The sequence below is a fragment of the Bombus fervidus genome, chromosome 16 (assembly GCF_041682495.2).
Source record: "Bombus fervidus isolate BK054 chromosome 16, iyBomFerv1, whole genome shotgun sequence".
In the NCBI taxonomy this organism is placed as follows: Eukaryota; Metazoa; Arthropoda; class Insecta; order Hymenoptera; family Apidae; genus Bombus; species Bombus fervidus.
In genome coordinates this window covers 3,300,158-3,325,651 of record NC_091532.1, presented here as the reverse complement: position 1 = coordinate 3,325,651, position 25,494 = coordinate 3,300,158, and the positions used below count along the sequence as shown (strand labels likewise).

Here is a 25,494-nt window from a genome sequence, read left to right as displayed (position 1 = left end):
CATCAGAATTAAATAACTTACTTGCTTGTGATTTTAATTTATAAATTTATTTATTATACTTAATAAATGGATTTCCATATATTTAAATAAGTACTAGTATCAAAACTTTGTACTACAGCTTGTTGAAAAGTAAATAAAATTATGGTATTATTATAACTTTTATCTTTCTACTAATTCACACAAGCTGTACCACAGGATGTAATATATTAGAAACTGGACTATATTCCTCTTCAGATTTACTTTCGGAAGATTTCAAGGGAAAATGTTTATTGAATTCTTCAATAATATTCATTGTTGGTGGATGTAAATAATCTTGTACAGAGACGTATTTCGGGCCGCCAAATGTATCCAATACTACGATTGAAATTATTTTCAATTTTGCGAAATAGAAATGATGATCTGTAACAATTAACACAGTATTGTTAAATGTATATTTCATAGCAATATTTTTTATTAATTGACTTCATTTATTAAAAAAATTCTTACCTGCTGGCATATTAATTAGACCTGGATGACGCGTGAAAACTGCTTTTTTAGCTACTTCGATTTCCGCACTTTCATTTTTTAACTGTAAAAGATATAATAATACTTGTTAATTATTCCATTAATTTAAATATTCTGTAAATAAAAGATCTACTAACTGGTTTGATCTTGCCGGTTAGAAGAACCCTGGCACAACGTGGATCCATAGGATCCCATCGCTTGTTTCTACAGTATTCCCCTTGGGCTAGTGACATCAACATCGAGGCCCGATTATCTTTCTGTAATTAGATCGAAATTGATTTTTAATAAGATAGGAAATAAAGATAAGAAAATGAAAAAAGGATAGTGATTAAGAATCGAATATTCAATATAATACGTACTGATATTGTTCACTATCTTATCAGATAATGGTAATATTAAACAAAAAACGTTTTATTAAAAATAATCGAGTATTCAATATAATATGTATTGATATTGCTCACTATCTTATCAGATGATGGTAATATTAAACATACGACGTATTTTTGCGACTGCGATACACATTAATAATAGTGTTACAAAAATGCTTACTGCAAGATCTTTAGCTGTAAAATCCAGGGTAGTAAGGTAAAGATATGGAACCCCTGATCCATTCCCTAAAAGTCCATCGCTGTAGGAAACTAAATTTACAGCTGGAAACGATTCGATTTCCTTTCTTGCACTGATTGTCGCCACGGATACCCAATCTGTATATGTACATAAAATTATTGGTAATTATATTTACATTATAATTAGCTGCTATTATATGATAAAAAAGCTAATTAACATAGTGAAGAATACTACTGTTAAATATATTATTTGTTTGAATAAACAACTTTTCAATGGCTAGATTAGACAAAATATCTTCAGTGATAATAATTATTTGACTATTCACGACTTGATTCATCATGATTTCTTCGATATTGAATTTTGAATGATTTCGTATTACCAAAAGTAATATTTATTCAACCTAGGCAATATTCATTTATAATATTCATTTATAGTTGTGCATCGAAAATCTGGAAAGCCGCCAAGGCTAAACATTCAGAGTCCTAATATTAACTTTTACCTAACTCGGTACAGATAACCGCATATCTACATTATAAATGCAGATATTCTTTCTACTCGCTTTATTAATTTCCGAATGATTCATAATTTTGCACTGAAATGTGACGCTTTTGTTTAAGAAGTAGCTGTTTATGCAATTTGAATTTCAAAATAAAGAAGAACCGCAATAATGCTTTATCAGCTTTGAAAACGTTGTTACTATGAAAAAAAACGTATTTTTTTACCAGCTTGATTGACAATGTATCTTGCCATTAAAGCTGCCTGATCGATAGGTGGTGGATTATTGACAGGAAGTTGTCGATCTCCTTCAGACGATTTGTACATATTATGATGATCTTCGTGATGTTGATGTTTTTCATATCTAATTTCTCCCGGACTATTCTCACCCATTTCCTTCGCTTTCTTCCATTTCAAAAACTCCTCGAATTCTTGCCATTGTTCAGCCTCCGAAAACTGTGAATACTTCTTCGCTTCGATCGTGAAGATCAAAAAAGATAAGAAGACTGCGAATCGAAAAATCATGGTTCGTGTCCACGGCTGTTTCACTCCGACGGTAAACGCTTACTAAAACCGAACAAAAGTACACTTTTTGCAATCCCCTATTTCTCACTTATATAGCCTGCTACAAGTATGAGAGCGATGAGCACAAGCTCCAATGACTGTTCAGTATATTCGTGCTGACTCTGCTAACTCAAGGTCAATATATCAAACGTCAAAGTTGTACATCATGCTATGTGAGAATTAGTGAAACTGATAAACATAACCTAAAGTTTGGAAAACTTCAAGTGTTTTGTTTGCACCTGTTTTATTAATTAATTGGAAAGCAAAGTTTTCAATTAGTGAATTATTATTACATCGATGATAAATAGTGGTGTTCTAGATTTAAATGGAGCTCCGAAAATTTTTTTAATTTTAATTTTTGGAGATAACGAATTGATTATTTTTCATAAAGGTGATTTTATAGTTAATTTCAGTTTATATCTTAAATGAACGTTTTAAAAAGCATCGACAATTAGTATAGTGAAGTATAAGGAAAGTAATTTCATGAGAAAGAGGTTCTTATTAATCTTACTATTAACCTCTTTATTAACCTTATAAGGTAGCCACTGAACATTGTCGAGTAACGTAATTTATCATTTTATTTTCTTTATCTCTAGGTTCTGCGACCTTTCTCTTATAATGAAAAGTATAACTATTATAATATAAAACGACAAAAATATGTAATTGTTATTCAATATAGTATGTCGGTTGCTATACTTTTGGTAAAAGAAAGTAATTTTTAAAATTTTATGTTTTAAAATATCATTCTTTTCAGCATAATAAATAACATTTAATTTGGGCATTAAAGATAGGAAGCTAAAATTTATTAGAATTTGAATGAAAACTGATAGCTTTCATAATGATTTATGTCAATTCGCCGTAACTTTATCTTTAAATTATATCATGAATTTCTAAATGATGAATAATATAAATACCTAGAGATATTTATATCCAATTTAATTCGAAGCTAACCATTATTTCAGCAATAAAATAGAACAAGTAAATTTGCTATTAGTCTTGTAATTCTTATGTATGATTTTAGTTTTTTATACATTTTTGAAGAATAATTTAACTTAAGAGATGTTTTTGTATGCACTGCATTTCTGTATTCATAGACTTTGGCAATTAATATAAGTATTTTCTCTATACGAAATGCTTCTGCACATATTCAATTTTTTGGCATTTACATGTGCAACATTGGTATTCGGTGGAAGCTGATTTACATCCAATTTTAAGTATTTCTTATCTCTCTGGTAGATGGATGTTAATAGATATTATGCCTTATGTACGTATTAGAATTTGCTGATAAGATTTCAAACATACGTAGATTAATCTAAATTAGTCAGGTAAATATTAATTATAAAGGATAAAATGAAATTTAAAAATAATACAATAATAATAAAATAATATAACTTATATGTATTTCAAACTTAAATTGTGAATAAAAATATAAACAAGAAATGTTTATAATTTGTTGTGTATTGTATTCCGATGAAAGATGTGGAATGATAAATTTGTTTAAATTTTGTAAAGCATTAAAAAGCACAATATTGTAAATTTGCTAATCATGAGTGGACATATTTTTTGAAGAATATTGTAAAATTATGACGAAAAGAAAATTCAATCTCTCATCATTTTAAAATTATATTGTAATTTTTGAATCCCAAGGGTGAAAGCTGTACTGAATCACAAGTTTTTGTTTTACCAAGATGGAGACGTTATGCATATATTTTAATGCTTAAGTCACTGCCTTACAATTTTCTTTCAACGAAAATAAATTCCGTAGAAATATTCCGAAAAATTATGAATAGAAATATTCAACAGGTGGATCTTACAGCACATAAAATTGTATTTACATGTGTACTCGTCAAAAAACAATTCATCAATTTACAACAAAACATAATAATCTCTTTGAAAGAATTCGCTACCTCTAGCAACATGTATGTCCATGCTTAGTAACTTTTACTTAAACAAAAAGGATTCGTTGCACATTTGCATAGCTTTTTTTTAAAAGGTAAGCGCCTTTTACATTTATATATCCATATGCAATTGGTAAGGCAGTGATTTATCGTTATCGGACAAATCGATATGTATTAACGTTTACGTTGCCAAGATTCGAACAATCAAATTTAATACGTGACTTTTGTTGACAACGATCAATAAATGTAACGTTAAAATAATTAGTTTTCTATATTAATAGAGATAGCGATTTCCTTCGTAGTGTTACATACTCTCTTTTTTTCTATCACACTCACACTCTCTCCTTTCTCTCGCACAGAAACAACGCTTCTTTTCATTTATAAGCAAAAAGGTAAACATTATTCTTCTCTATCCGATCCTCTTAAATTAACGCTAAAAAACGTGTAACGATTGCACTGTTGACTTCACTAAAGTCATCGTATTTACGCAACAAAATGTTACAAGTATAAAAAATTTACGACAAGTACGGCTTCTCGAGTAAATTTATCGCTAACAACCACGCCAGCGTTTCTTCTTTTTCTCGCTTTTTTTTTTTTTTTTTTTTTTACAGCAATAACGCTGGTAAATCTCTGTCTTCGTTCCTCCGTTGTTCCTCCTTTCGTGCGTTATTCTCGTGTTCACGTGGGACTATATTAAATTAATTGGTCACCGCGTTTCGAGATTCACCGTTTTGCCCCTTGAGCGTCGCATCAAAACATATTCTTCTCCTCTGTGTTTCGAATTTATTCCTTCCCTTTTTTGTGTTTCTCTTTCTTTTTCTTTTTCTTTCTTTTTTTTTTTTTAAGAAACTCCTATCCTCCGTTTTGCTTTCGCGAATATCTCCGAAAATGTCAACATACATAATAATTTATTTCTATTATATTACAATAAGTCGTTCTACATAGTCAAGAATAGAGAGCAGCGATTTTTTACAGTTCAATTGGCACATTGGATGCGCGCGTATGATCGCTTGGGTGATGGGAAAAGACGCGGGGATAAAAAATGAAAACTAGCTTAGGGGAAGACAGAAACGATGAGCTTGTGGCGAAAGTGAAGAATAGATAAAGCGAAAATAGGAGATAACCGAAAGGGAAAGATGAACAAATGTATGGAAGGAGAGAGGGGAAACGAGAGGGAAATCGGTGTACAGAGATGCCGAGGTGAATATGATATCACTGATATGCATGTGGGGACTTTGGGCTCAGAATTTTCAGTTACTTAAGTACACGTCTCTCGCGTGCCGGCGCACGCCACTAGGACGTCGAACTGTACCAACCGTTCGTCGTCGACTTGTTCGTCGGATGGTAAATGTGGAAACCAGCCCCGGCAGCCGGGTGATGATAAAATTGCGCTTGCTCGCTTAAACCGGCCGAGGCATACGCTGCAGCAGCGTCCAACGCGCTCGGATGAACAGCAGCCGAGTACACTTGTGGCTTTAAAGGCAATGGTTGCGCTGGCTCGTATTGGTGTCGTAACACGGGATCGCTATAAGCCGACGAGCCTTCGTAGCTGCTTATCACGTTTACCGGATGCAGCTGTTGCTGTTGTTGTTGTTGTTGCTTGTCTCTCGGTGAAACGGACGACGGTGGAGTCATCGCCGAGTGATAATCGACCGTGTAACCGCTGGCGGTAGAATACGAGGAAACCAGGCTGGTAAACGCATCGGCGCAACTTGTTCCGGTAGAATTTTTCTGATTGTGTGTTGCTAACACAAATTGATGTTCGCCGTAGGTGCTGGATCCTTCGGAGCCAGGTGGAGTGGGTAGAGGACCACTGGGTGTCGTGTCCCCGGCATAATAGGTTCCACCGGAAGAGGAGGTTCTTGTAGTACTACTGGACGTGATTCCGTGAACGTTAGCTCGTATCACGCTCTCTCTGTTGGCGTATAATTGTCGTAGAAGAGCGGACGCTGGCAATGGCGCGGTAGTCGACTGTTGCGGACTCAGATGTCCCAGATGATGATGAGCTCCGATCCATTGTATCGTACTCCTCTGCTGTTGCTGCTTGAGCAACGCGTCCGTGCTGAAATCCGTAGGCTGATGCAGCGTCGGTGAATGGGATTTATTGAGATTCTGAACCGGTAGATGCTTGGACATCGCCTGCTCTAGATCTTTCACGGAGGTGCCGGTACTGTCGGCGTTGCTCGTTCTATCTTCCACGCGTCTCGATTTAGGACTGGCCGAGCACAGTACTTGCTCACCTCCTGAAATGGAATGGTTTGATGGAGCTGGACTTAGAGCGTGGCTTCTCTCGTTATTCGCGACTTTCACCGTTGAGTCGTCCTCCTCGTCCTCCTCCTCGATCGAGCTGCTATCGTCCTCGTGCAGCTTTCGCTTGTGCCCACGTAATTTCACTACGAGCGTGTTAATGTTTCCTACCGCTGTCTGCGGCTCTTGCTGTAACTGAGCTATGTTGTCGTGATGCCGGCTGCCTCGTTTCTCGCTCTCCGAGCCGCGAGTATCTTCGCGATCTTCAGGCGGCGACCTGTGAGGGTGTTCTTGATGCTGGTTCGGTGGTCCACCGTGATTTCTTCCTTCTGAAACGCGTTACGATGCTATCTTAGCGATTAGAAAGTTTCGGACTATCGACGAAGATCAAGTAGCTATATTCGGTCATTTTTTAGGAAGAATAGCGGAAAGAAAGAAGTCGCAATTTATACCTCCTCTATCGATTTATACCTCCTCTATCGGCATCCGGTGATCCATTTTCTGGATCATTTCCAGCCGCGTCCTCACGCTTGACACCCATCACGCCTTCTTCCAGTTGACAACAGTCCATGATTAAATTTTCGAACTCTCGACCACTGAAACAATTTGTTCGATTCGAGAATTTCAACGTGATCTTATGCTTAATCTTAGACGAATTATCTCACGCCATGAAATTTACCTTATAACGTAATTGACACAGATGATATTTTGCTCCTCCGCGTTTTTCGAATTGCACACTACCGTGGCGCACGTCTGTAACCATGTGTATCCTCCGCTTTTATTCATTAATCTATAATAATGTGTTAGCACTTGCCCCTTGTGAATCACTGAAACAAACCACATCGTTCTGATATAACTAACCGGCTAAAATAACGAGCAAAGAGTCAAGCGAAGTCGTTGATTCAATTAGTATTCCATAATGATTCAACGAAGCACGGATTAAGTGGATAAACGAAGCAAACGAAGATCTATGGAAATACTTACAGTCGATGTGAGATTTTCGAAGACGATTTGCATCTTCCCCATGGCACAACGTATAAAGATTCTTCCCCGTTAATTCGTCGGCTGTATAATCTAATAATTCGGACACCCTATAGATCAACATAAAAACGGGATATTACGTTGTTCGTAATCACAGAAGCTAATTATCATAGAAAGATATAAAATGGAGAAAAAATCAAATAAGACGAGATAAACTTATCGAGCATTAATTACAACGAGATACGTGAAAAATAAAGAAAGACAGAAGAATGGAATTTTCTAGAAAATTTCCTATAACGCTTACCTTGGTTCACAATGCGCTATCCGAAAGTCGAAACTGATCCGCGTGACGAACATGTCGGCTTCGAGGCGAATTTCGTGCACACTTGGCGGAGGAAGTGCGATCGCCAGGCCAACCATGCCTATCAATGGTGGTGCAGACTTTCTTGAATGGCCAAACGTATACTGCGGTCTCAAACGGCACAGTAATAACACGACCTGAATTCGTAATTGCTTATTAACATCCACGGTTTCGTTAACTCAACGCGATTGATCCGCGATTCGTCAAACCGATTAAATCAAGAATTCACAGAATTCGATCGAATGGTAAATTACGACAGATCGATGATCGATAAGTAAATCGTGATTGCTATCAATTAGAATATTTTATTTCGTCATGTTTAGTGGAAAGTTACGGTTCGAAGAATCTTTGGAACACCAGAATGGAAATGTTTAAGCATCGGAACGAAAGAAGATGAGAGAATAATGTTTGAAAATATAGGATTTCCGTGGAAACAGTGTACTCACCCTATAACCAGACGATTTAAAATGGCACCCCCTTTTCGTTAAAGTGGATTTCATCCTCACGCAGAACGCACGATCGTATCCCTTGTAAAGATTATTTGCCGATAACGACATTACCGACGACACTATAATTAAATTAAAAACAACGCATAAATATTCGTTACTCAAATGTGCGCGCACACGTGTACAGAAGAATGCCGATTTTCTTCTTCGAATTATACTTCGAGCCATCAATATTCAATTGGAAATTTCAAAAATTCAGAAGGAAACAAGATCTTGGTTCATAAATTACGACAAAGTGCCACAAGCAATGAATAAAAAATGAGACATTTTTCGACATGGATAAAAAGCGAAACAAACATCGGATCAAACGAATGAATATTTTTTAGATAGAACGATAAAACTACGTTGAAACAAAGAAAAAAAGTTAGTCGCTACTTCGTTGAGATTTATCAACGACGCATCTATTCACGATCCTTTAGCGGCTACTGAAAGTTTATCAACTTTGTAATCTCGACGCGAATGATGTCATCACGGCTCGTTCAGTCGACGAGAGACGCGTCGTTCAAAGAAATACACGTCACGACAGAAACTTACCGTCGGGATTCGCGGTGGAAGATGAACCGTGTTCTTCGGACGCCGCGCTACTCGGCGACGCTAAACCGGAGCTCGACGAGTGTGGACCGGAAGATGCGTTCGATGACAGTCCCAGGCCTAATTGTTCCGCGACTTCCGCGTGGTCTTGCTGATGAACGTAATCGAAAACGCTTGATCCCGTCATCTCTACCTAAAATTTACAAAAATGTCGTTTTCTCTCGTGTCTTTCGATATTTTTTAGATTTTGGAGTTTTAAAATTTTATCGTAAGTCCTAAATAAGTAAATTAGTTCAATAAGAACTTTCGATCAGGGACAAGCTATTATGTTGACTTTTCCTTCAAGAATTCCAAGTATGAGACAAATGCGAGTCTAGTGGAAGAACACGTGTTTAAACATCGTAATTTCCTTGACAAGTCGCAGAAAGGTGACTTAATTAGAGGAAAAACTGCAGTCGAGGACAGCTTTCTCGAGGTGGTCTCATTGCAGGGAAACTCTGCGGGCCTTAATACGATAGTTTCCACGAAAAACTGCTTCGACGTGACCGACGGCTTCCTCTCGTTCGTCGATGGCAATGGCTATCTGTTTTTGCGTAAAAGAATTTACGAAAACTCGTGTTTCGGAGTGCGAAATATTTTTTAAAGGATCCCTTCCACCAACAAATGCGAGTAACTCCATTGTTTTTCAAAGTGGTATTTTTCAAGCGAATCCTAAAACGTAGTAAAAACACGGGACACGTTCGAAACCGAAATTTTATTATTAAAACTTTGCGGAACGGCGTGAGGGTGGAATATCGATAAATACCGACATCAACGGGAAACAAAACAATTTGTATTTTTCGCTGAAATAATACGCCCGTTATTTAATTACAAGTATCTCTACCAATAAAAGGACTTTGTTCGACAGATATCCGAAGGAAAAATGTTTCGGTATCGTCTATCCTATAGATAAAATCGGTGTTTTAATTATTCAACGGATAATAAATTCTCTGAATATTCTCAGCCACGTAATTATTATCATTTTTAATATACCTTCTTCTTGATCTGGCGCAATTACTTAAACACTCAGGCAACCCTAACACGTCGATTTACCCTTCGATCCGAAGATTCCGGGAACTTGCTCAAAGACAAAGCACGTAAGAGTATGTAAATCCCGCGAAGTAGATTACTAGCTCAGAGGGGTACGGTTTCCCATCGGGGGAGGCTTCGACGATCGACGGAGGAAGAGACCGAGAAAGAGAGAGAGGCAGTCAATTTCATCGGGCACGGAAACTTTAATTTCAATCGAACTTGCCGACAGAATAATAATAATACTAAAACCAGTACCCTTGTAACCCACCAAACAGCGAAGGGAGAACCATTAAAAATCAACCACGCCAACGAGACTTGGAAATCGTTAACGTACCGGAACGCCATGGAACTATATCGCGTTCCTCGCTAGAGGGTGCAGACTCCGAATGGAGGAAAGAAGTAGGAGCCTTCGGGAACGATACGATTGCAATACGGGGCTTGCGAAAGAACAGCTCGCACTCGACTCGATTTCCATGTCTGCGCTGGAACATCTACCTACGGCAACGCATTCCGTTGGCCGGTTCTCTCTCGCAAGAAGAAATACCTCCGGAACACAGGGGCTGCCGGCGGCCATGTTTGTGGCAACGTCGGCGCCGGTTTCCCGAATCCCCGAAACACCCTATTGATTGCTCCACGAGTCTCGCAGAACCGAGCTGGTACACCGGTCACCTCCCGTTCACCTCCTGTTCCTCCCGCTATAGCACTCTATCCATCTCTGTTCCTCCGTTTCTCCGTTCCATGCTCCCTTCCCAGTCTAGCTGTTCCTCTCTGTCTGTCTGTCTGTCTGTCTCTCTCTGTCTCTCTCTCTCTTTTCTCCATCTACCTTCACGGGCGGCATTAGGAATGGCGAACACGCCGCCGTGCAGAGGCTACGTGAGCCGCATGCGACCACCCCCGCCCCCAACCACCACCCATCCTTCCCTCGTCTATGTCATGCTTGGTGCCAGCCAGTATGGCCGCCAACTCGTACAACCTTCTCCTCTTTTCCTCCCTTGACCTCTCTCTCTCTCTTCTTCCCTCTCTTTCGTCCTTATCCACCTCCTCTTTTTCCCGAGCCATGCTACCTCGCGTCGTTGCTTCTTTTCCCTCTTCTCCTCGTCTCTTCCCTTCTTTTTCATCGTTCGCCGTGGCCACCTCCGCCACCGCCTTCGTCTCTTACCCTTCGTTCCTCTTCATCGAGCTTCTCCTTTTTCCACGGGCCGTGTTCCCTCGGTGTGCTGCTATCTTTGCCCTTCCGGCTCGCGCATACGTGCCAGCCTCACGTGCATGCCTGTGTCTTATATGTCTTCCGCTTCATTTCACCCACCCCGCCGCCACCAACTATCTCTTCTACGCCCTGGCTTCGTTCGTTCGTTCGTCTTTTACTTCCTCCCCCCCTTTGTGCCCAAACCCTCTCTCTCACTCTTTCTCTGTTTAGCTTCATCCCTATACTATACTCGTTTAGTCTGGGTTCCATCAACATCCCCGCGAACAAGTCACGCTTACAACGACGATTCGTAAGGGAACGGACAAGCTAGCTACACACTCACCTGTGAGAGTCCAAGGTAAATTGAGACGGTCTCGGATATGTACAGGAACCGTCCATCAGCGGCGACCGCCATCGCGAACCCGTCCAACGACTGAAACGGAAAATATGAGTGCAATCGCTCTTCAGCCTCTTTCTATCTCCTTTTTCTTTCGTTTGCTCTTTTACTTATTTTCTTTTTTCTACCAGCACCAACGTGGTATCCCGGTTATCTCGCGATCGCTTCCAGCCCCCTTCTGTCAGCTCCTGCGATACCGGCGTCCGAATCTTTGTCGGAATTTTCGCTTACGATTATTTCGTTAGTATCTCTTTTCTATTTTAATTTTGTCACATTACTCGTTACCCTAGACCGCGGATTTTTACGCGTTTATAAGAATTACGTGGGCGCAGAAATACACGTAACGATTCACATAACGTACCAAGATACGTAAAATATTCAAAGGCAAGAAAAAATATTTATGTATAAGCGAAACAAATCTTCGATTCGATGGAAATCTATGAAAATCCGCAGTTGATTAAGTCGAGTAAATAATTTACAGTAACTTCATTATTCACAGGATATTGAAAGGGGTTGGAAGTAATTTTCCGAGCTTCGTTTTCATTACTTTTTCTGTACTGGAAAGCTGAACAAATTTCTGTCGAATAAACGATTTTTTTAAAGTCGTTTCGAGACCAATTACTTCGCATCGATGTAAGATTTGTTATTATTAGAGGTATTTTTTAGCTTCGATGCGTGCTTCGAATGCAACAAAAAATGCAAAATTACGCTTACTTGAAGTATGTGGGTACCCTGATGTACATCGAAGTGCTCCATCGTAGCGGATGCTGATGACCTCACACGATTCGCACCTGGAATCAGAAACATTGCCGGCGTGTACGTGGATTCTGCGTTATTGAACGCGATGATGAATGTCCGAGTTTCCATTTGAATCGGCACGGTTCAAAGCAATTTAGCATTCCTCTGTTTTTCCTACAGTCAAGTTTAGACGCTTCCGTAAAGAATATGACAGATCCATAGTGATCGTGTAACGATATGTATGTTAAAGATAAATTTGTATTCGACAGCTAGCATCAAATTGCATATTGCCGTGCATATAGCCAACGATGAATAATAATGAACAAACGGAACTCGATAAATCAACATTCCGCGGTAGTTTCTCTCGATCATCAATTTCTGACATAAATCTCGTTTAAAAAAGAAGATCACGGTTTATAATAAACAATTGTCTCACTCGGAACATTCTACAAAGATTCTATTATTCTAGAGCTTTTTTAACGACTCTAGAATATCACGAATCTCGCGAATACAATTAACTTCCACGATCTTTTCTACAATTTTCTACAGTTCAGTTTAACAAACTCTCCGTCGCTGATTATTTTCCTTCGTGTAAATTAGAGATTTGTTTCTTTCAGGATTAAGAAATTCTTTAAGCAAACGAAAAGCTCAACCCTAGAACCAACAGCAACTAAATCTATTAAATTTCCAGTATGATAAATTATGAGTTATTTGTTTTCACCATTTCGGTATTTCTATCCTTAAACACGGCGGAGAATCGAAATTTCCATATTATGTTAATCTCGTGCCCAAAGCACTGTTATTCTAACCACCCAAAATCTCTTTCAACATCCCTAACGTAGAGTCCCAATGGACGGGTCAGCAAAGAGTTAATAAAGACGTTTGCTCGGTCGAATTGATTGACGTCCACCGATCGTACGCTACCTCCACTTTATTCCGACCATTGTGACTCACTGCTGAGTTCAACCCCCGAAGATAGCATCCTAACCACGCGGTGACCCCTTTGCGTCTTCTTCTCTCCCCTCGTTTAACAAACAAGACGTTCCTGCTTCTTGCCCGTAATAATAAACTCCACCCACGCTCTCGGGGACGTCGTAATGAAAGACTTAGAAGACTCGATCAAACTCGACGCGAACCGCTTAATCTGTTAAGCTCCACGGAGCAGGAACGGGTCGAAGTGGCTGGCTAACTGGTCGAATTGATCAGAGTCTGGCTTTCGCTATCCGGTCGACAAGTTCGTTCTGATATTTCGGACCCGGATCCCCGAATAATCCAACCGGACTTTCGCCCATCCGACGAACGCGTTTCCTACAGCGACGACAACCGTTCGTTTCGTTTCGTTTCGACGACGATTCGTGAATACCGATTAAATTTTTACCGATCGAGGTCTCTTTCGCGCAGGTTCGTTCACTGTACGTTCGTTTACACGGAATAGTGGAGCTGGTAATTTTTTGAGAGGTTCGATCGCTTGACGAGAAGCGAATGGATTGCGTTGCAGCGAAACGTTGTTGTGCGATTGATAGTTGGTTTGTCGATGAAAGAAATAGAGCGGATTTTTATTGTAGTTTTAAGTAAATTTGGAGTGTAATTAAGTTTTAATTCTTGATCGATTGGTGTTCTCGGAGTTTTGCTATTTAAATTTGAATTACACGTTACATAGTGTGTTGTAACAATATACGTAACATACGCAACTATAAAATTGATGTTATCTAATTTTAATCCCCATTCATGCAGTAAAAATTACTTTTCGAATTAAACAGTAGAATATGTAAAATACAAAATAAAATTAGGTAATATAATCTTCAAACAGGTTGTAATCATTTATGATTCGTCGAAACAAAATGAAAGAATATTTTCCAATTGTGAAGTTACCTATTAAAGTAGATTATTATCTTGGTTAAAAGCAGCTGTATAAAATATAGAAGCTGTAAATAATAACCGTACGATAAATACGACGTTAGATGGAGGAAACTTAATTTAGACCTGTAGTGGAAGCTACCTGGCCGTCATAATATTTTGACAAGTATCTAAGGGAACGTTTTGCTCGTCTGTCCGGTGGCTCGCAGATATTTCCTTGGGGATGATGGAAAAATATCCGTGCTGCCGGCGTGATCAATTTAGCAAAGATCGAGCTTGGTAATAGGTTATTTTTTCGCGACGAGTGTTGAACGAATAATGTGCAGATCGACGTTTGTTATTACAGAAATTCTGTTCCTTCGGCATAAAGTCTCACGAAGTGTAAGATAAGAAAATTTCTACGTAAAACGGTTTATGAGAACAAAAAAAAAAAAAAAAAAAAAAAGCACGGGAGAGCTGAACAGGATTGAAAGATAAGGAACGTAAAAGAATCAATTTAAAACTGCATCAGACATTCTGTACTATCTGAACACCGTAAAACGCACGCTGTTTGGAATGCACTCCGCCAATTTAGATTGCTTTGCCAACTTCTGGGTGCTTTTACGGGAAACGATGGACTCGTTTCAAGTTTGTTAAGTGAAATTACCATCCACAGGTTTTCTCTTGTTTCCGCATTATCGCTCAAAATTGCCGGAGACATCGAATTTTGAAGTAAAGTACGAAAAGGCAGTTTGACATTATCCCGAGCAACTTTGCATCGAGGCAATAAAAGAAATTCTACAATTGTCCAAACGTTTTCATGAAATTACCATTAATTTCTACAAAAACGGATTTCCCATTGTCCCAGTTCAACGGTGAATCTTCGACAACGAACGTCCAATCTCTAAAACTAAAGGCTCTTCGATTTTCTGAATCAATCTCATCGAGCTCGCGTTTGCTCGAAAACGTAGCTTCGCGCATCGAAACCACCCTTTTCACCTTCGAACGAAACACGAAAAGGGAAAAGAGGGACTAACCTGGCGATAAAAAGATAAAAAAACAACTGAAGCAAAAATAAAACCAAGACTACACCATCGGAAGAGGAAGACGCGGTAGGCAGAGAAGAAAGAAAATAAATCAACCGACGTGTCTGGAAATCTTTAACGCATTTTACTTCGTTAAGTCGAGAGGTCTCTCGTTCCAGTTGTGGCAGTGACATGCGGCGAGGGTGAACCGGCCGCGGTGGATTTAGTTTGACGAGGAGCTGTGGCTGCGATGTGCGGACGGTGCCTAACTCAATTTCGTTAGTTTAGTTACATTGGCGGTTGGTAACGCGAGGCCCATGCAGGGGTTGCCGTGATTAGATTTCCATGTAGGTAGTGGTGCAGCTACCTAAGCCTTTATACGTACCGCTTTACATGTACGCGCAGACAGCCTCTGTGCCTCTGTCTCACCCTCTCTCCTTGCTTTCGTCTCTGTCTTTCCACGACTACACGACAAATATTAACTCAACTCAAAGCCATCAGCCCTTCGATTCACGAAAGTAACGCCGATGAATAAGCGAATTCTCTCGACGACCTTATTTCCTGTGTTCTGCCTCGTTGCAGCGCGGATTCTTTCGAGTAGATGGAACCTTCCGGAGAACCGAGGGCGCGCGTAACGAGTAGACGACAGGGTTGATAGAAAGGGGATGCATGTTTTTGTGGAAGATCGTGGATTGCGATCGACGACCAGGTTTTTTTGGGGGAGAATCGTGGAATTGGACGATCGTTGGGCCGATCGAAAGGGAAAGGGGTGAATTGATGGAATATTAGGCTAGTTGTTATCGTTGGTTATTGTTTCTTTCGAAAACGTATCCTTGGGAGAAATTGGAAAGGATCAAATAAGATATACGTTTATATAATTGTCTAGATGTTTCATTAACCTGCTGATTTATAATATTAGTATGAGTCACGCCTGTGATAAGTTACGTTCGTAACGGAGCTCACGTTGATCTCTAGCTTCAATCTCTATTCGTCTTAGATCGAAAATTAAATTCCAATTACATACAATATATATCAGATAAACGATCGAACTTCACTCCTTGTTCCTACTACATTTTTTACATAAAACGCACACAATAAATTTCTCGAATCTATCAAGTATCAGAAAGCAATCCTGATAAATTTCTTTGTGTTTGAAGCCTGTTTGACCCATGCAACTTCACTGACAGGGATGAACAGCGGTCCTTTAGCATTTCAATGTTTCTCGAATCAAGGCGAAGAGACGACCACGGCTTTCCCATTTCCGTTAAATGAACCACGAAAATGAAGAAAGCCAATGGCGATGGTATCGCTCGATTATACCCGACAATTCTCTATTACTATGTATCTGCGAATCTTGTGCCGGTTGCTTGGTCACTCTCCAGTTATAAACGATATCGCGAGGTTCGATCTATTGCCGGTTCGCTTGCGCGAATTCTTAAGAAGACCTTTGTCCGGTTAATTCGATACCGGTGTACCGTGAATTTCCATCGAAATTCAACGCTCTCACCCTCACCCCTTTATCGCGATCGGCCAACGATACCGCTCGATTCGAGCAACGCGATACCATTGCAATTAATTTGCGACGATGCGAAGCCAAGATTCCCCCATTTCTCTGATTAGACACGTAAATTTGGGGAAAATTGTTCTGTTCGTTTGTTCGCGATCTTATTTTACAGATAAACAATTGCGTGATGTTGATTCTTTTTTAGATAAAAATTTTGTCTCGGTTCTTTGAGAAAATAATTCTTTTATCCATCGAACGGTCGATCTTTAAGATAACGTATCTGCATTTTCGATTCGTCGTCTTAACGACCGACTGATTTTGCAACGAGTTTCACTTTCTCCCGTGCTTTCACCCTGAAAGACACGTTTTGCCGCGCGACTACACGCTCGTCGATCTTCAACAGCGAAACGACTCCCCTACCGGGGTTAAATACTGATCCATCAACAGATATCACCGGCAGATACACTTTCTAATAAGCGGGGGTTCCAATCATCTGTGTTGTTTCCACGTCGAAGCTACGATAGCTCTTTCACCAAAGAGGGTTGAGAGAATATCTCTTTTCTCGGACAGAACGATCGCGTTCTTCCTGTTCGTTGAACAGTCGATAATATTTAATCAAACGTTGGTTTCGTGACGTGAATTTTCAACTATTTATGATATCATAAATATCATTTATCATGTATCGTCAATAAAATACTCAAAGTATAATATCTACTGTCGTAATATTTAACGAGTTTAGTTTTCATCTCTTTAGTAGCGTCGATGTAAGTACGAATCTGCATGAATATCCGCAGTCCAACAATAGCGTTTAGCATAATAATTCGTTAACAAGTTATATCAACTCGATTTGTCTTTCTCGCGTTAATATTTTTATAATATCGACGATTATGAACGCAGTGCAGTATCAATAGGTTTAATAACGAGGTCCTTACCTTTGCCAGATTTATTTGGCGGTGGCCCATCCCGATTCCATGGCGGGTCTCCGTGACCCGAGAACTCCCGAAGTTTGAGGTACGAGATGGTTAGCCTTATTATAGAGGCTTTGTCCAACTGGGAGGTAATAGCCGCCGGTAATGGCAGCATTTTCGCTAACTCGTAGAACTCGAAGTTCTCCTTCCCCCTTCGAGACCTGGCAGCGTCTCTGCTTTTTTCCTTGCGCAGCTCGAGGATGCTGTAACAGACAGAAAAGAGAAACGGGAGAAGGTTAGACGAGCAGGAATATCGTGGCACGGATAAATCAAATTCTTTTTGCTTTCTTCGTCTTTTTCTTTTCTTTTTTTTTTTTTTTCTCACAACTTCGATCATGTCAAAATGTTCCCTTTCATACGACGTAGAACGGAAGGGATCGATTTTAATTTTAATTTCGTAACGAGATATTCGTGATATTCGAGACAGTCGCGAGCATGGTTCATCGTTAGATGAATTTTATTTTCCAAATATTTAACGAAATATACTTGCGTTGTTCGGGATATTTGATTAATTGTTTGAAAAAATATAGGAAACATATCGTACAATATGTAAAGCTTCTAAAATAATTTATCAATTTCATTCGATGTTACACTTTTATAAATTTGATATCAAAGTGTCAGCGACAGGTTCGTATTTAGGTAACTATTTTATATTTTACTCTCATGGTGGTTTTACTCTCTTGTTTAATAAAACATCTTTCCGTTTATTCAGCTTTCGTTTTCTTTTATAGCTGATCAACGATGCCACAGGATTCGCTATATTCCATACAATGTTGGCGCGGATGTTTTTACAAGTTTACGACAAATCGAAGCGCGTGTAACCGTTCACGCATCCAGAATAGAAAGAATGTCCGATTCCTGTCCGAAATTCAATTACATATTTGCTGGTATCATAAGGTATTCGTTACGCGTAGTCCTTCCGCAAGGACTCTCATACTTGATATGCTAACAACGAATTAACCATCTCTATTGGAATCGCGTTACAGCTATTGACCTAGAGTACGTAGTACCTCAGGGTGACTGTTTCTTTAACGATCCATTACGATCATACGTTGGAAATCTGGACTTAGTTCTAAAGATAATTAATCATATTCTAATAAATTATAGTACGATCGTCTAAGAATCATAGTAGTTTGTCATTTCACAGACGTTAATCATAAAATAACGTTAATCTTTACGTCCATTACGTAGTACCACGTTTAAAACGTACCATAAAAGAGGACAAAGTTATGATTGAATTAATTATGAAGCTAAAGCAACCATAGAAAAATTGAAGCACGAGATCGTGAATTTAAACTCTTCAAAGTTTCGATTCACGCCACTGCCACGTTCTGCTCGATTTTAATCGAACTCGCGAAAGAACGTTCGTCGACCCTTTCGCGAAACTACCCCGTTCTTCCTCCGCTGGAATTAAAAGGCATGCACATGTCGATTTATCGAATCGTCCTATCGAGACGTCCTATATTAGCTAATTTGAAACAAATTGAACTAATACCGTGGACGATGTATCGACAGTTTGCAGACGGATAGGCGAGTATAGGCGTGGCGGCGCGAGCGGCTACGATCGTAGAGCAAACGCGCGGCAAAGGCGGCCACCCGCTCGGCCAGCATACATTATTCAAACGCTATCATGCTTGTGTTTGCTGACATGCCAGCCGAATGTATCTGGGTGAATGTCGACGTAACATTAACCACGCCCCGTGGACGGCCCCTCGATTCCGGTTTTGCATTTAAACATTAAACGCTGACCAATGGGAACGTAATCCGCATTATTCGAAACCCGTTCCTCCCTCTACTCGTCACGGTCATTAACCTTTTGTTAACCAGGGAGCAATCGGTCCCCATGTTCCCGGACGATCCACTCGTTCTATCCAAATGTTCGATTATCGTGGACTTGCGCCTATGATGACCAGCGACGTATATTTTCACGCGGTAGTGAAAAGGGGTGAAAATAAGTCCCGGTTCAACGGGCGTGAAATTATGGCCGAAACGAGAAATTATTGCTCGGGTTGATCCATTTGGTCGCGGGTTTTAGGATTTTTATAGCGTTTTAACCTGTTCAGGGATGAATCTTCTTGAAGCAAGATCTTTTTTTTCTCTTTAACTATATTTTTGTTGATATTATACGTTCGACTGATACCGATGATTCGGATCGCGATTAACAACGTGGTAGAAATTACATGAAAGACTTATATCGTATATTTTGATATTGAAGAGTTGTCGTAGTTAAATTATAGATTCATAATTTTATGAGGTGCTGGGGCGGTTAAATGAATTAAACATGGGGCGTTAATCCAGTTCCAGCCTTGAATGATACTTAACAAACACCTTGACACACATAAAACTGAATATTTTCACGCGTTCCCCATTATTAATTTGTATTGCGTAACCGATCGGGCCTAGACAAACTTCTGGAATTCGATGTGAAACTCCTGGAATTGATACAAGAAACGTCTCAAAAATTTGGAACAGCTTAAAGCTACCTACTGTGTCGTGTAGGTTTTCATCAAATTTTTGACAAAAAGTAAAACGATTTCTCTCCAAATTGAACGGCCGTTAATTCCAAATATTCTCAACTCGCGAAAGAAACGAATATCACCAAGATTTATCCCTGGTGATTAACGAAGAATGCAGCATCGACAGTTTGAAAAAAAAAAGAAGAAGAAAACTCGCGGCAATTAAACGCGCCATTTAGCCAGGGCGGAAGGGTTACGAACAAGATGGGATTTTTATTAGGCTGCTATCGCGCTTAACGGCTGTAAAACGAGGATCCCATGGTCGCCCCTTTTCGTTGATCGCGCGAACGCCATCCGGAACACGACGTTGTCTCATTACAATGGTCTCTCCGCGTCGCTGAAAAGTCGTAAAGACTGGAAGAAGGGGTGGAAAGACCAGGCCGCCATTCGGTCACCGTCTTGTTTCCGCATTTTACAAGCGTCCCGCTACTTTCCATCGTCTCTCCGCACCTCCGGGACAAACGCGGCAAGAAGCTCCTTCTATTCTTGCTCCCACAGGGACAATCACCGGCACCATCCCCATTTCCTTTCTCTGTCTTAGCGTTCGGTCGTAGCACGCGACGGATGAGAACACGAATTCGAAAATACGGTCGCGGTAGAAATTTCATTTGCCAACGATGCCACCGACGCAATTCTTTCTCCCGTTAGAGGAACCTCCACTGGTAATTTAAAGTTTCACCGGGGGGTGCAAGTTTCTTTTCGACGTTCTTTCGAGAATGCGGCTGTAATTTGTAGTTGGAGCATCGAAGGATTGAGCTCGGCGAAATGACAGTTAAAGAGCGTTAAAGTGGTTCTTTATGCGAGAACCGATTGGATTTGTTTGGATTGACTGGAAGGAGGTGGTTGATTTTTACCGGTGGTTTGCGGTCGCGTAGAGAAGAATTGTGAAAGTTCGCTGCGATCAAGTTATGCAATTTGCGATCGTTGGTGTCGAGAGGAAGATAGAGAAAATGAAGAAGTGCAGTTGATCGTGTGGTTTCGGATGCTGTTTAATTATTGTTCGCGTTTATGTAGCGGAATAACGTAACGAAATTATACAATACAATTTTAAGGCTTCGATGAATTTTTTACGACATCGACGTTTGGCCAGCATTTTAACGCGAATACGTGGGCGAGTGGTGCACCGTATCATTCGTTAATGCGGAATCCCATCGTTTTACCGTTGAACCAGCCTGTCGGACGAGCAATAAGCGAACGCAAAATTTTTTTACCGCTCGTATCGGTTCAAGGGTTCCGTTGGAATTTGGGATAGGAACACGGTCGCGCGCACTGACTTTTTACGACGGCGAATGCAGAAACGAGCGTGCTACGTGCATCGCATACGGGACCGTATGCAACGATGCTTACTAAAATGCGGGCACTCTGTCGTGAGTTACGTCAAACAGTCGCTCCTCCATGGATCTGATAGCTTTCTTCTTGAATTTCCACCTGAGGAAAAATCGTTCAACTATGTTTTCGACGTGTAATAATTTCTACTCTTATTTTCGACGAAATTTTAGTTACACTTATAGATGTTGAGTCGCGCGAGTATCTATTTGTCGAGAGAATTTTGGTGTTTTCTCGAATCACGTTCGTAAAATGATAATTCTAGATCAATGAAAGGATCGTGAACGTTTCTAAAATACTAGATACGTTAATGACAAACACGAAGAAATTACATTAACGATATCGTCTCTTATTCTACGGCAGAAAATTCTTGAATGGAAGAGATGAAAGATATAAAAAGATTGATAGAATTGTCGTGGGTCTATAAATAAAAATATAGGGTACTTTTCCATCGTTTCTAGGTGAAATTATTATAATATATCGTCGGACGTTTGTATCGCAGACGACTGCACGCGTTGCATAGCAATCGTGTAGTAGTCGCATAGTAATTGTACGCCTAATTGCGTATAGAGGAGAAATTCTGTACGATTTTAATAATCAATTGGAAAGTGGAAATGAGAAAGGCTGGCAGTCCTATGCGGGCTATTTCTTTTTTCTTCGTTGTCGAATCTGTAACGGTTTTAGGGAACAAAAAAGCGGTGGAACTGAAACGATAGCGTTAAAAATACCATAATACTCGTATGATATAACAATAAAATAAATTGGCAAGTGAAATTTGGTAAAAAACATTCACGATCCATCTATTGTATTTTTGAACAGTCTCTTTAATGCCTTCGACAAAACATTATTTTTGATAAATGTTTTCAACGATTCTATTCGTCATGCAAATCGCGATATCAACTGCGATGCGTTTGTTGTTCGTGAGAATGCCGCGTCAGTGTTGACCGTGAATCATCTTTGAAAACTGCGTACTTATTTTATTTGAAACTCATTTTAAACGTAGTTTATTTCTAACACCTTGCAAGGCAAGACTGTTGCCTGCATTCGAATTGCAAAAAAATCTGCAGCCTTAATCGCTGCTCGTTGTATGTTAATGCAACGAAATGAACGATACCTTTTCAGAACGAGACGCCTCAGGCTTTGATCGATACCTACATACCGAGAAAACATAAATGGAAAAATATTTTTCTCCTTCCATCTAGGATCTTACGTTCCTTCAAGTTGCAATCAACATTGAAATTTAACGCGGAACATATTAGAATCGAAGATTATACTAAATCCAAGTAATAACCTGTTACTTGTCTTATCAACTTGTAAAACATCTTCGCAATCTTATACCAAAGTGTGCGATCAACTCTGGAAAAAATCAAACGCTACGTGGCAAGTTTAAATTATCTACTGGCTTAGATCTCTAACTCTTGCAAAGACTATATTATTTATAGAATGTTCCGGTATAGCACTTTCCCTAATAAAACAGCATGACTGTTATAAAAGATCAATAACCTTTCGAAATCCAAGATATCAAATCCCACTGCTCGCTTTCGCGTAATTGTTTCCTATCCCATTCTAAGTTAGCCCGGGGTCAAAAATTAACTTCGATATTATCAGAAAGAATTCCCCTGAAATCCCGAGAATCAAAGAGGTCGAAGAACACGAACAACGCTGCCAACGTGGAAGAGGAATTCCGACGCGATCGTCGAAGAGCTTGGTCACGGAACGCGGGCCAAAGTGCGATTAGAGGCGGCTTCCGCTGCTGATTGTGCAAAGATAAAGGAAAGGGAGACGCGAAGGATGGGTGGCTAAGGTTGCTGCGTCCGTTTTTCCCCAGAGGTATTCCCTAGAAGCTGGCCAGCATCGAACGAGAAGCACCGACGTGTCTGCAGAAGTGCGAAAATAAAATTACGCGGAACTTTCGGTCAAATTTGTTGAAATTGGGCGGCAGACTGGTCGAACGGGCCAAGGCAAGGGCTCCTCGCGGTTCCCATGGGACACGGGATAGAACGCTGGTGTGTTTCACCCCCGTGAGCCACGGCATAGCTATATCCGTAGCCATATCGTTGAAGGGTGGCAAACGCGCCTTGGACACATAAGGATCTTCGTGTTCTCGGCCGTGCTAAGTGCCGGCCATCAATAATTCAGCAGAGGATCCTGACGAGGTTATCGAGACGATCCTTTCGATCGAGGTGCCGCGCCGTTGGATTTTTCATCCGCCGATTTCTAGTTGCCTCAGAATTATTGATGATAGCCTCGAGAAGGTGGGGGCTAATTCTTCTTAATCCTGACGTTCTCCTTCGGTCTGCATAAACCAAAGTGGATGTTGCATCTCGATATATAGATATTATTTAAATAACGTTTGAAACGTTCAAGTATTTTGCTTTTCGAGCGGTTAAAAATATTCGCTATATAACGAGATTAAATTTAGACGGTTGCTTGCATATGCATTTCATATGTAACGTAGACGACAGTTGCGAGTACGCTTGCTTTAAGTAGAATAGGACATCTTTGGTCAGACGCCAAATATGCGAAAACTGAATGGCTTATGGAAGTTTGACGCATCGAAGAATTATTCGTTTGATCGAATGTCGATAGTATGTTGAACCATTATACGTTTCTGTAGTACGTCGATGATCGTTCTATCTAATAAAATTTCAAGAATCAACGAAGCCAGTTCTAGTAGAAATGCGATCACCATTTGCGAAGATTGTTTGATCTCGAATCTGGAAAATTTATACATTCACCGATATCACTCCGAGTGATCGTTTTACCTAACGAAATTTTCAGAACCAATGAAACTACGACGTGTCCTATCAAAGGTGTACCTGTTATCCGTGAAAAGCGTTCCGCCCCAAATCTAACAAATTTATACATCCACCAAACTCACTCTCGACGATCTTTCTTCTCGATAGAGTTTCAAAAGCCAATAAAACTACCGCGCAGAATGATTCCATACATAATAATTTTAATTTTAATTTATTCGCGAGTTCGTGCCCTTTACGTGTACAAAAGTCCACAGTACAAAATAACACTGGTGTTGAGAATAATACTAAAATACTAAAAATTGAGAATAATGCTAAAAATATTATAAATATAATTTACTTGTTATAATTAAATCATATTCAATGAGATTTTCGTACATAGTAGCAGAGAGTCGAAGAATAAGTCTACTCGGTTCGCGTACTTATTCGCAGCACTACAAATTCTGGCAACCGTATCGGTGTGACCGAATCTCGACCTAGAAGTCGGCACATAAAACAAGGGCACGTGCTTGATGGAATGGGAATGCACATTTAAAGTTAACCGAGCCTGACGAACGAAGGCTATTGGTTTTATTATTTATAATATCGTGCAGCAAGAAAACGGGGAAAAGAGCGAGCAATTAGCAGGCATCGAGGGAATTATGATGGCCGGGCGCGGTAGGCCGACTACTCGAGCTAATTCAATTAAACAATTCATTTGCCGGTCCGAAGCACCACCTGAGGGCACGTCCCATTTCCGTCGACGCTTCTCTCCGCGTCCACGTCCGTGTGTTCCGATCCAAGTGTGCGCCGATATGGAGGAGCGAACGTGAGCTGGAGAAGGACCAAACCTCCCTACCCGTTCCCGTGGGAGTCGTAGCCTCGCGCTACAATACAATGCTCCTAATGTTACGGCTCCAGTTTCGACATAATTTTCTTTCGCGGCCCTTTTGGCTATCGGATGCCCGGCCTTTTGTACCACTTCGACAAAGAAAATGTCATTTCCGGTGGCCGGCTCGATAACGAGGGAAAATTCGCAGGTCTCCAACGTTGCTGTGAATGTTACCCGTTTCTTACGTTTCCAGGAAGCTTTGATACATCGTCTTGTTGATAAACGAAATCTTTTTAATCGAAAGATTCCCGCCTTGTTTTCGAACCGAGAACTCTATAATCGTATTTGCTGTAAATTAACGTTTGAATATTTAGCAGCAAATCGTGGGAAATAATCCAATCGTATCGCTACGCGCGATGCAGACTACATCCACAGTTCTCGAATCTTATCAAACTCAAAGAGAAACCATTCTAGAACGCAGTCCAAAGCACGCAAAACCATGTACAACGTTTGCAAAGCATCCTTTAGCCGCTTCTAACGTATCTACCTTGCAAAATCAGCGACGAGCCGTCCGCTAAGAGCCGCGGTTCAGCCCGAATTCTAACGTATTCGAGCGAAACGTGGACGCAAAAGGGCCCGCTGTTGGAAAAATATTTCGTCCACGGCTTGGCGGTGTCTCAATGAAACCCCATCCAGCATGGGCACG

The 25,494-nt window shown here is 40.2% G+C and overlaps 2 protein-coding genes across 11 annotated transcripts in view; both read right to left on the bottom strand.

Moving 5' to 3' along the window:
- Positions 1-21: 21 nt before the first annotated feature.
- Positions 22-2,185, bottom strand: Creg (Cellular Repressor of E1A-stimulated Genes). The gene is made up of 5 exons (XM_072019132.1): positions 1,794-2,185; positions 1,054-1,208; positions 642-761; positions 487-568; positions 22-399 (listed from the first exon to the last, which is right to left on the bottom strand). The coding sequence occupies exons 1-5, from the start codon at positions 2,089-2,091 to the stop codon at positions 176-178; spliced, it is 879 nt and encodes a 292-aa protein (XP_071875233.1). The 5' UTR covers positions 2,092-2,185; the 3' UTR covers positions 22-175.
- Positions 2,186-4,293: 2,108 nt separating this feature from the next.
- The window catches only part of LOC139995526 (uncharacterized), a 261,227-nt gene continuing 240,026 nt past the window's right edge, over positions 4,294-25,494 (bottom strand). For 8 of the 10 annotated variants that reach the window (XM_072019115.1, XM_072019116.1, XM_072019111.1 and 5 more), the window contains 10 exons: positions 17,344-17,582; positions 12,023-12,099; positions 11,255-11,344; positions 8,658-8,847; positions 8,064-8,185; positions 7,561-7,754; positions 7,260-7,366; positions 6,955-7,102; positions 6,747-6,871; positions 4,294-6,604 (listed from right to left, as the gene is read on the bottom strand). In XM_072019115.1, coding sequence (XP_071875216.1) covers positions 5,322-6,604; positions 6,747-6,871; positions 6,955-7,102; positions 7,260-7,366; positions 7,561-7,754; positions 8,064-8,185; positions 8,658-8,847; positions 11,255-11,344; positions 12,023-12,099; positions 17,344-17,582 — 2,575 coding nt within the window. In that variant the 3' untranslated portion in view covers positions 4,294-5,321. Of the gene's footprint in view, positions 6,623-6,727; positions 6,872-6,954; positions 7,103-7,259; positions 7,367-7,560; positions 7,755-8,063; positions 8,186-8,657; positions 8,848-11,254; positions 11,345-12,022; positions 12,100-17,343; positions 17,583-25,494 lie in introns of all 10 variants that reach the window. The other 2 variants (XM_072019120.1, XM_072019121.1) reach the window with 2 other exon arrangements.

Bases quoted from the DNA above. Each gene is read 5' to 3' on its own strand.
- Creg (XM_072019132.1), bottom strand. From the start codon at position 2,091: ATGATTTTTCGATTCGCAGTCTTCTTATCTTTTTTGATCTTCACGATC. The intron at 1,209-1,793 runs GTAAAAAAATAC...GTACATATACAG, and splicing joins ATACATTGTCAATCAAGCTG to ATTGGGTATCCGTGGCGACA. The intron at 569-641 runs GTTAGTAGATCT...TATCTTTTACAG, and splicing joins TAACCGGCAAGATCAAACCA to TTAAAAAATGAAAGTGCGGA.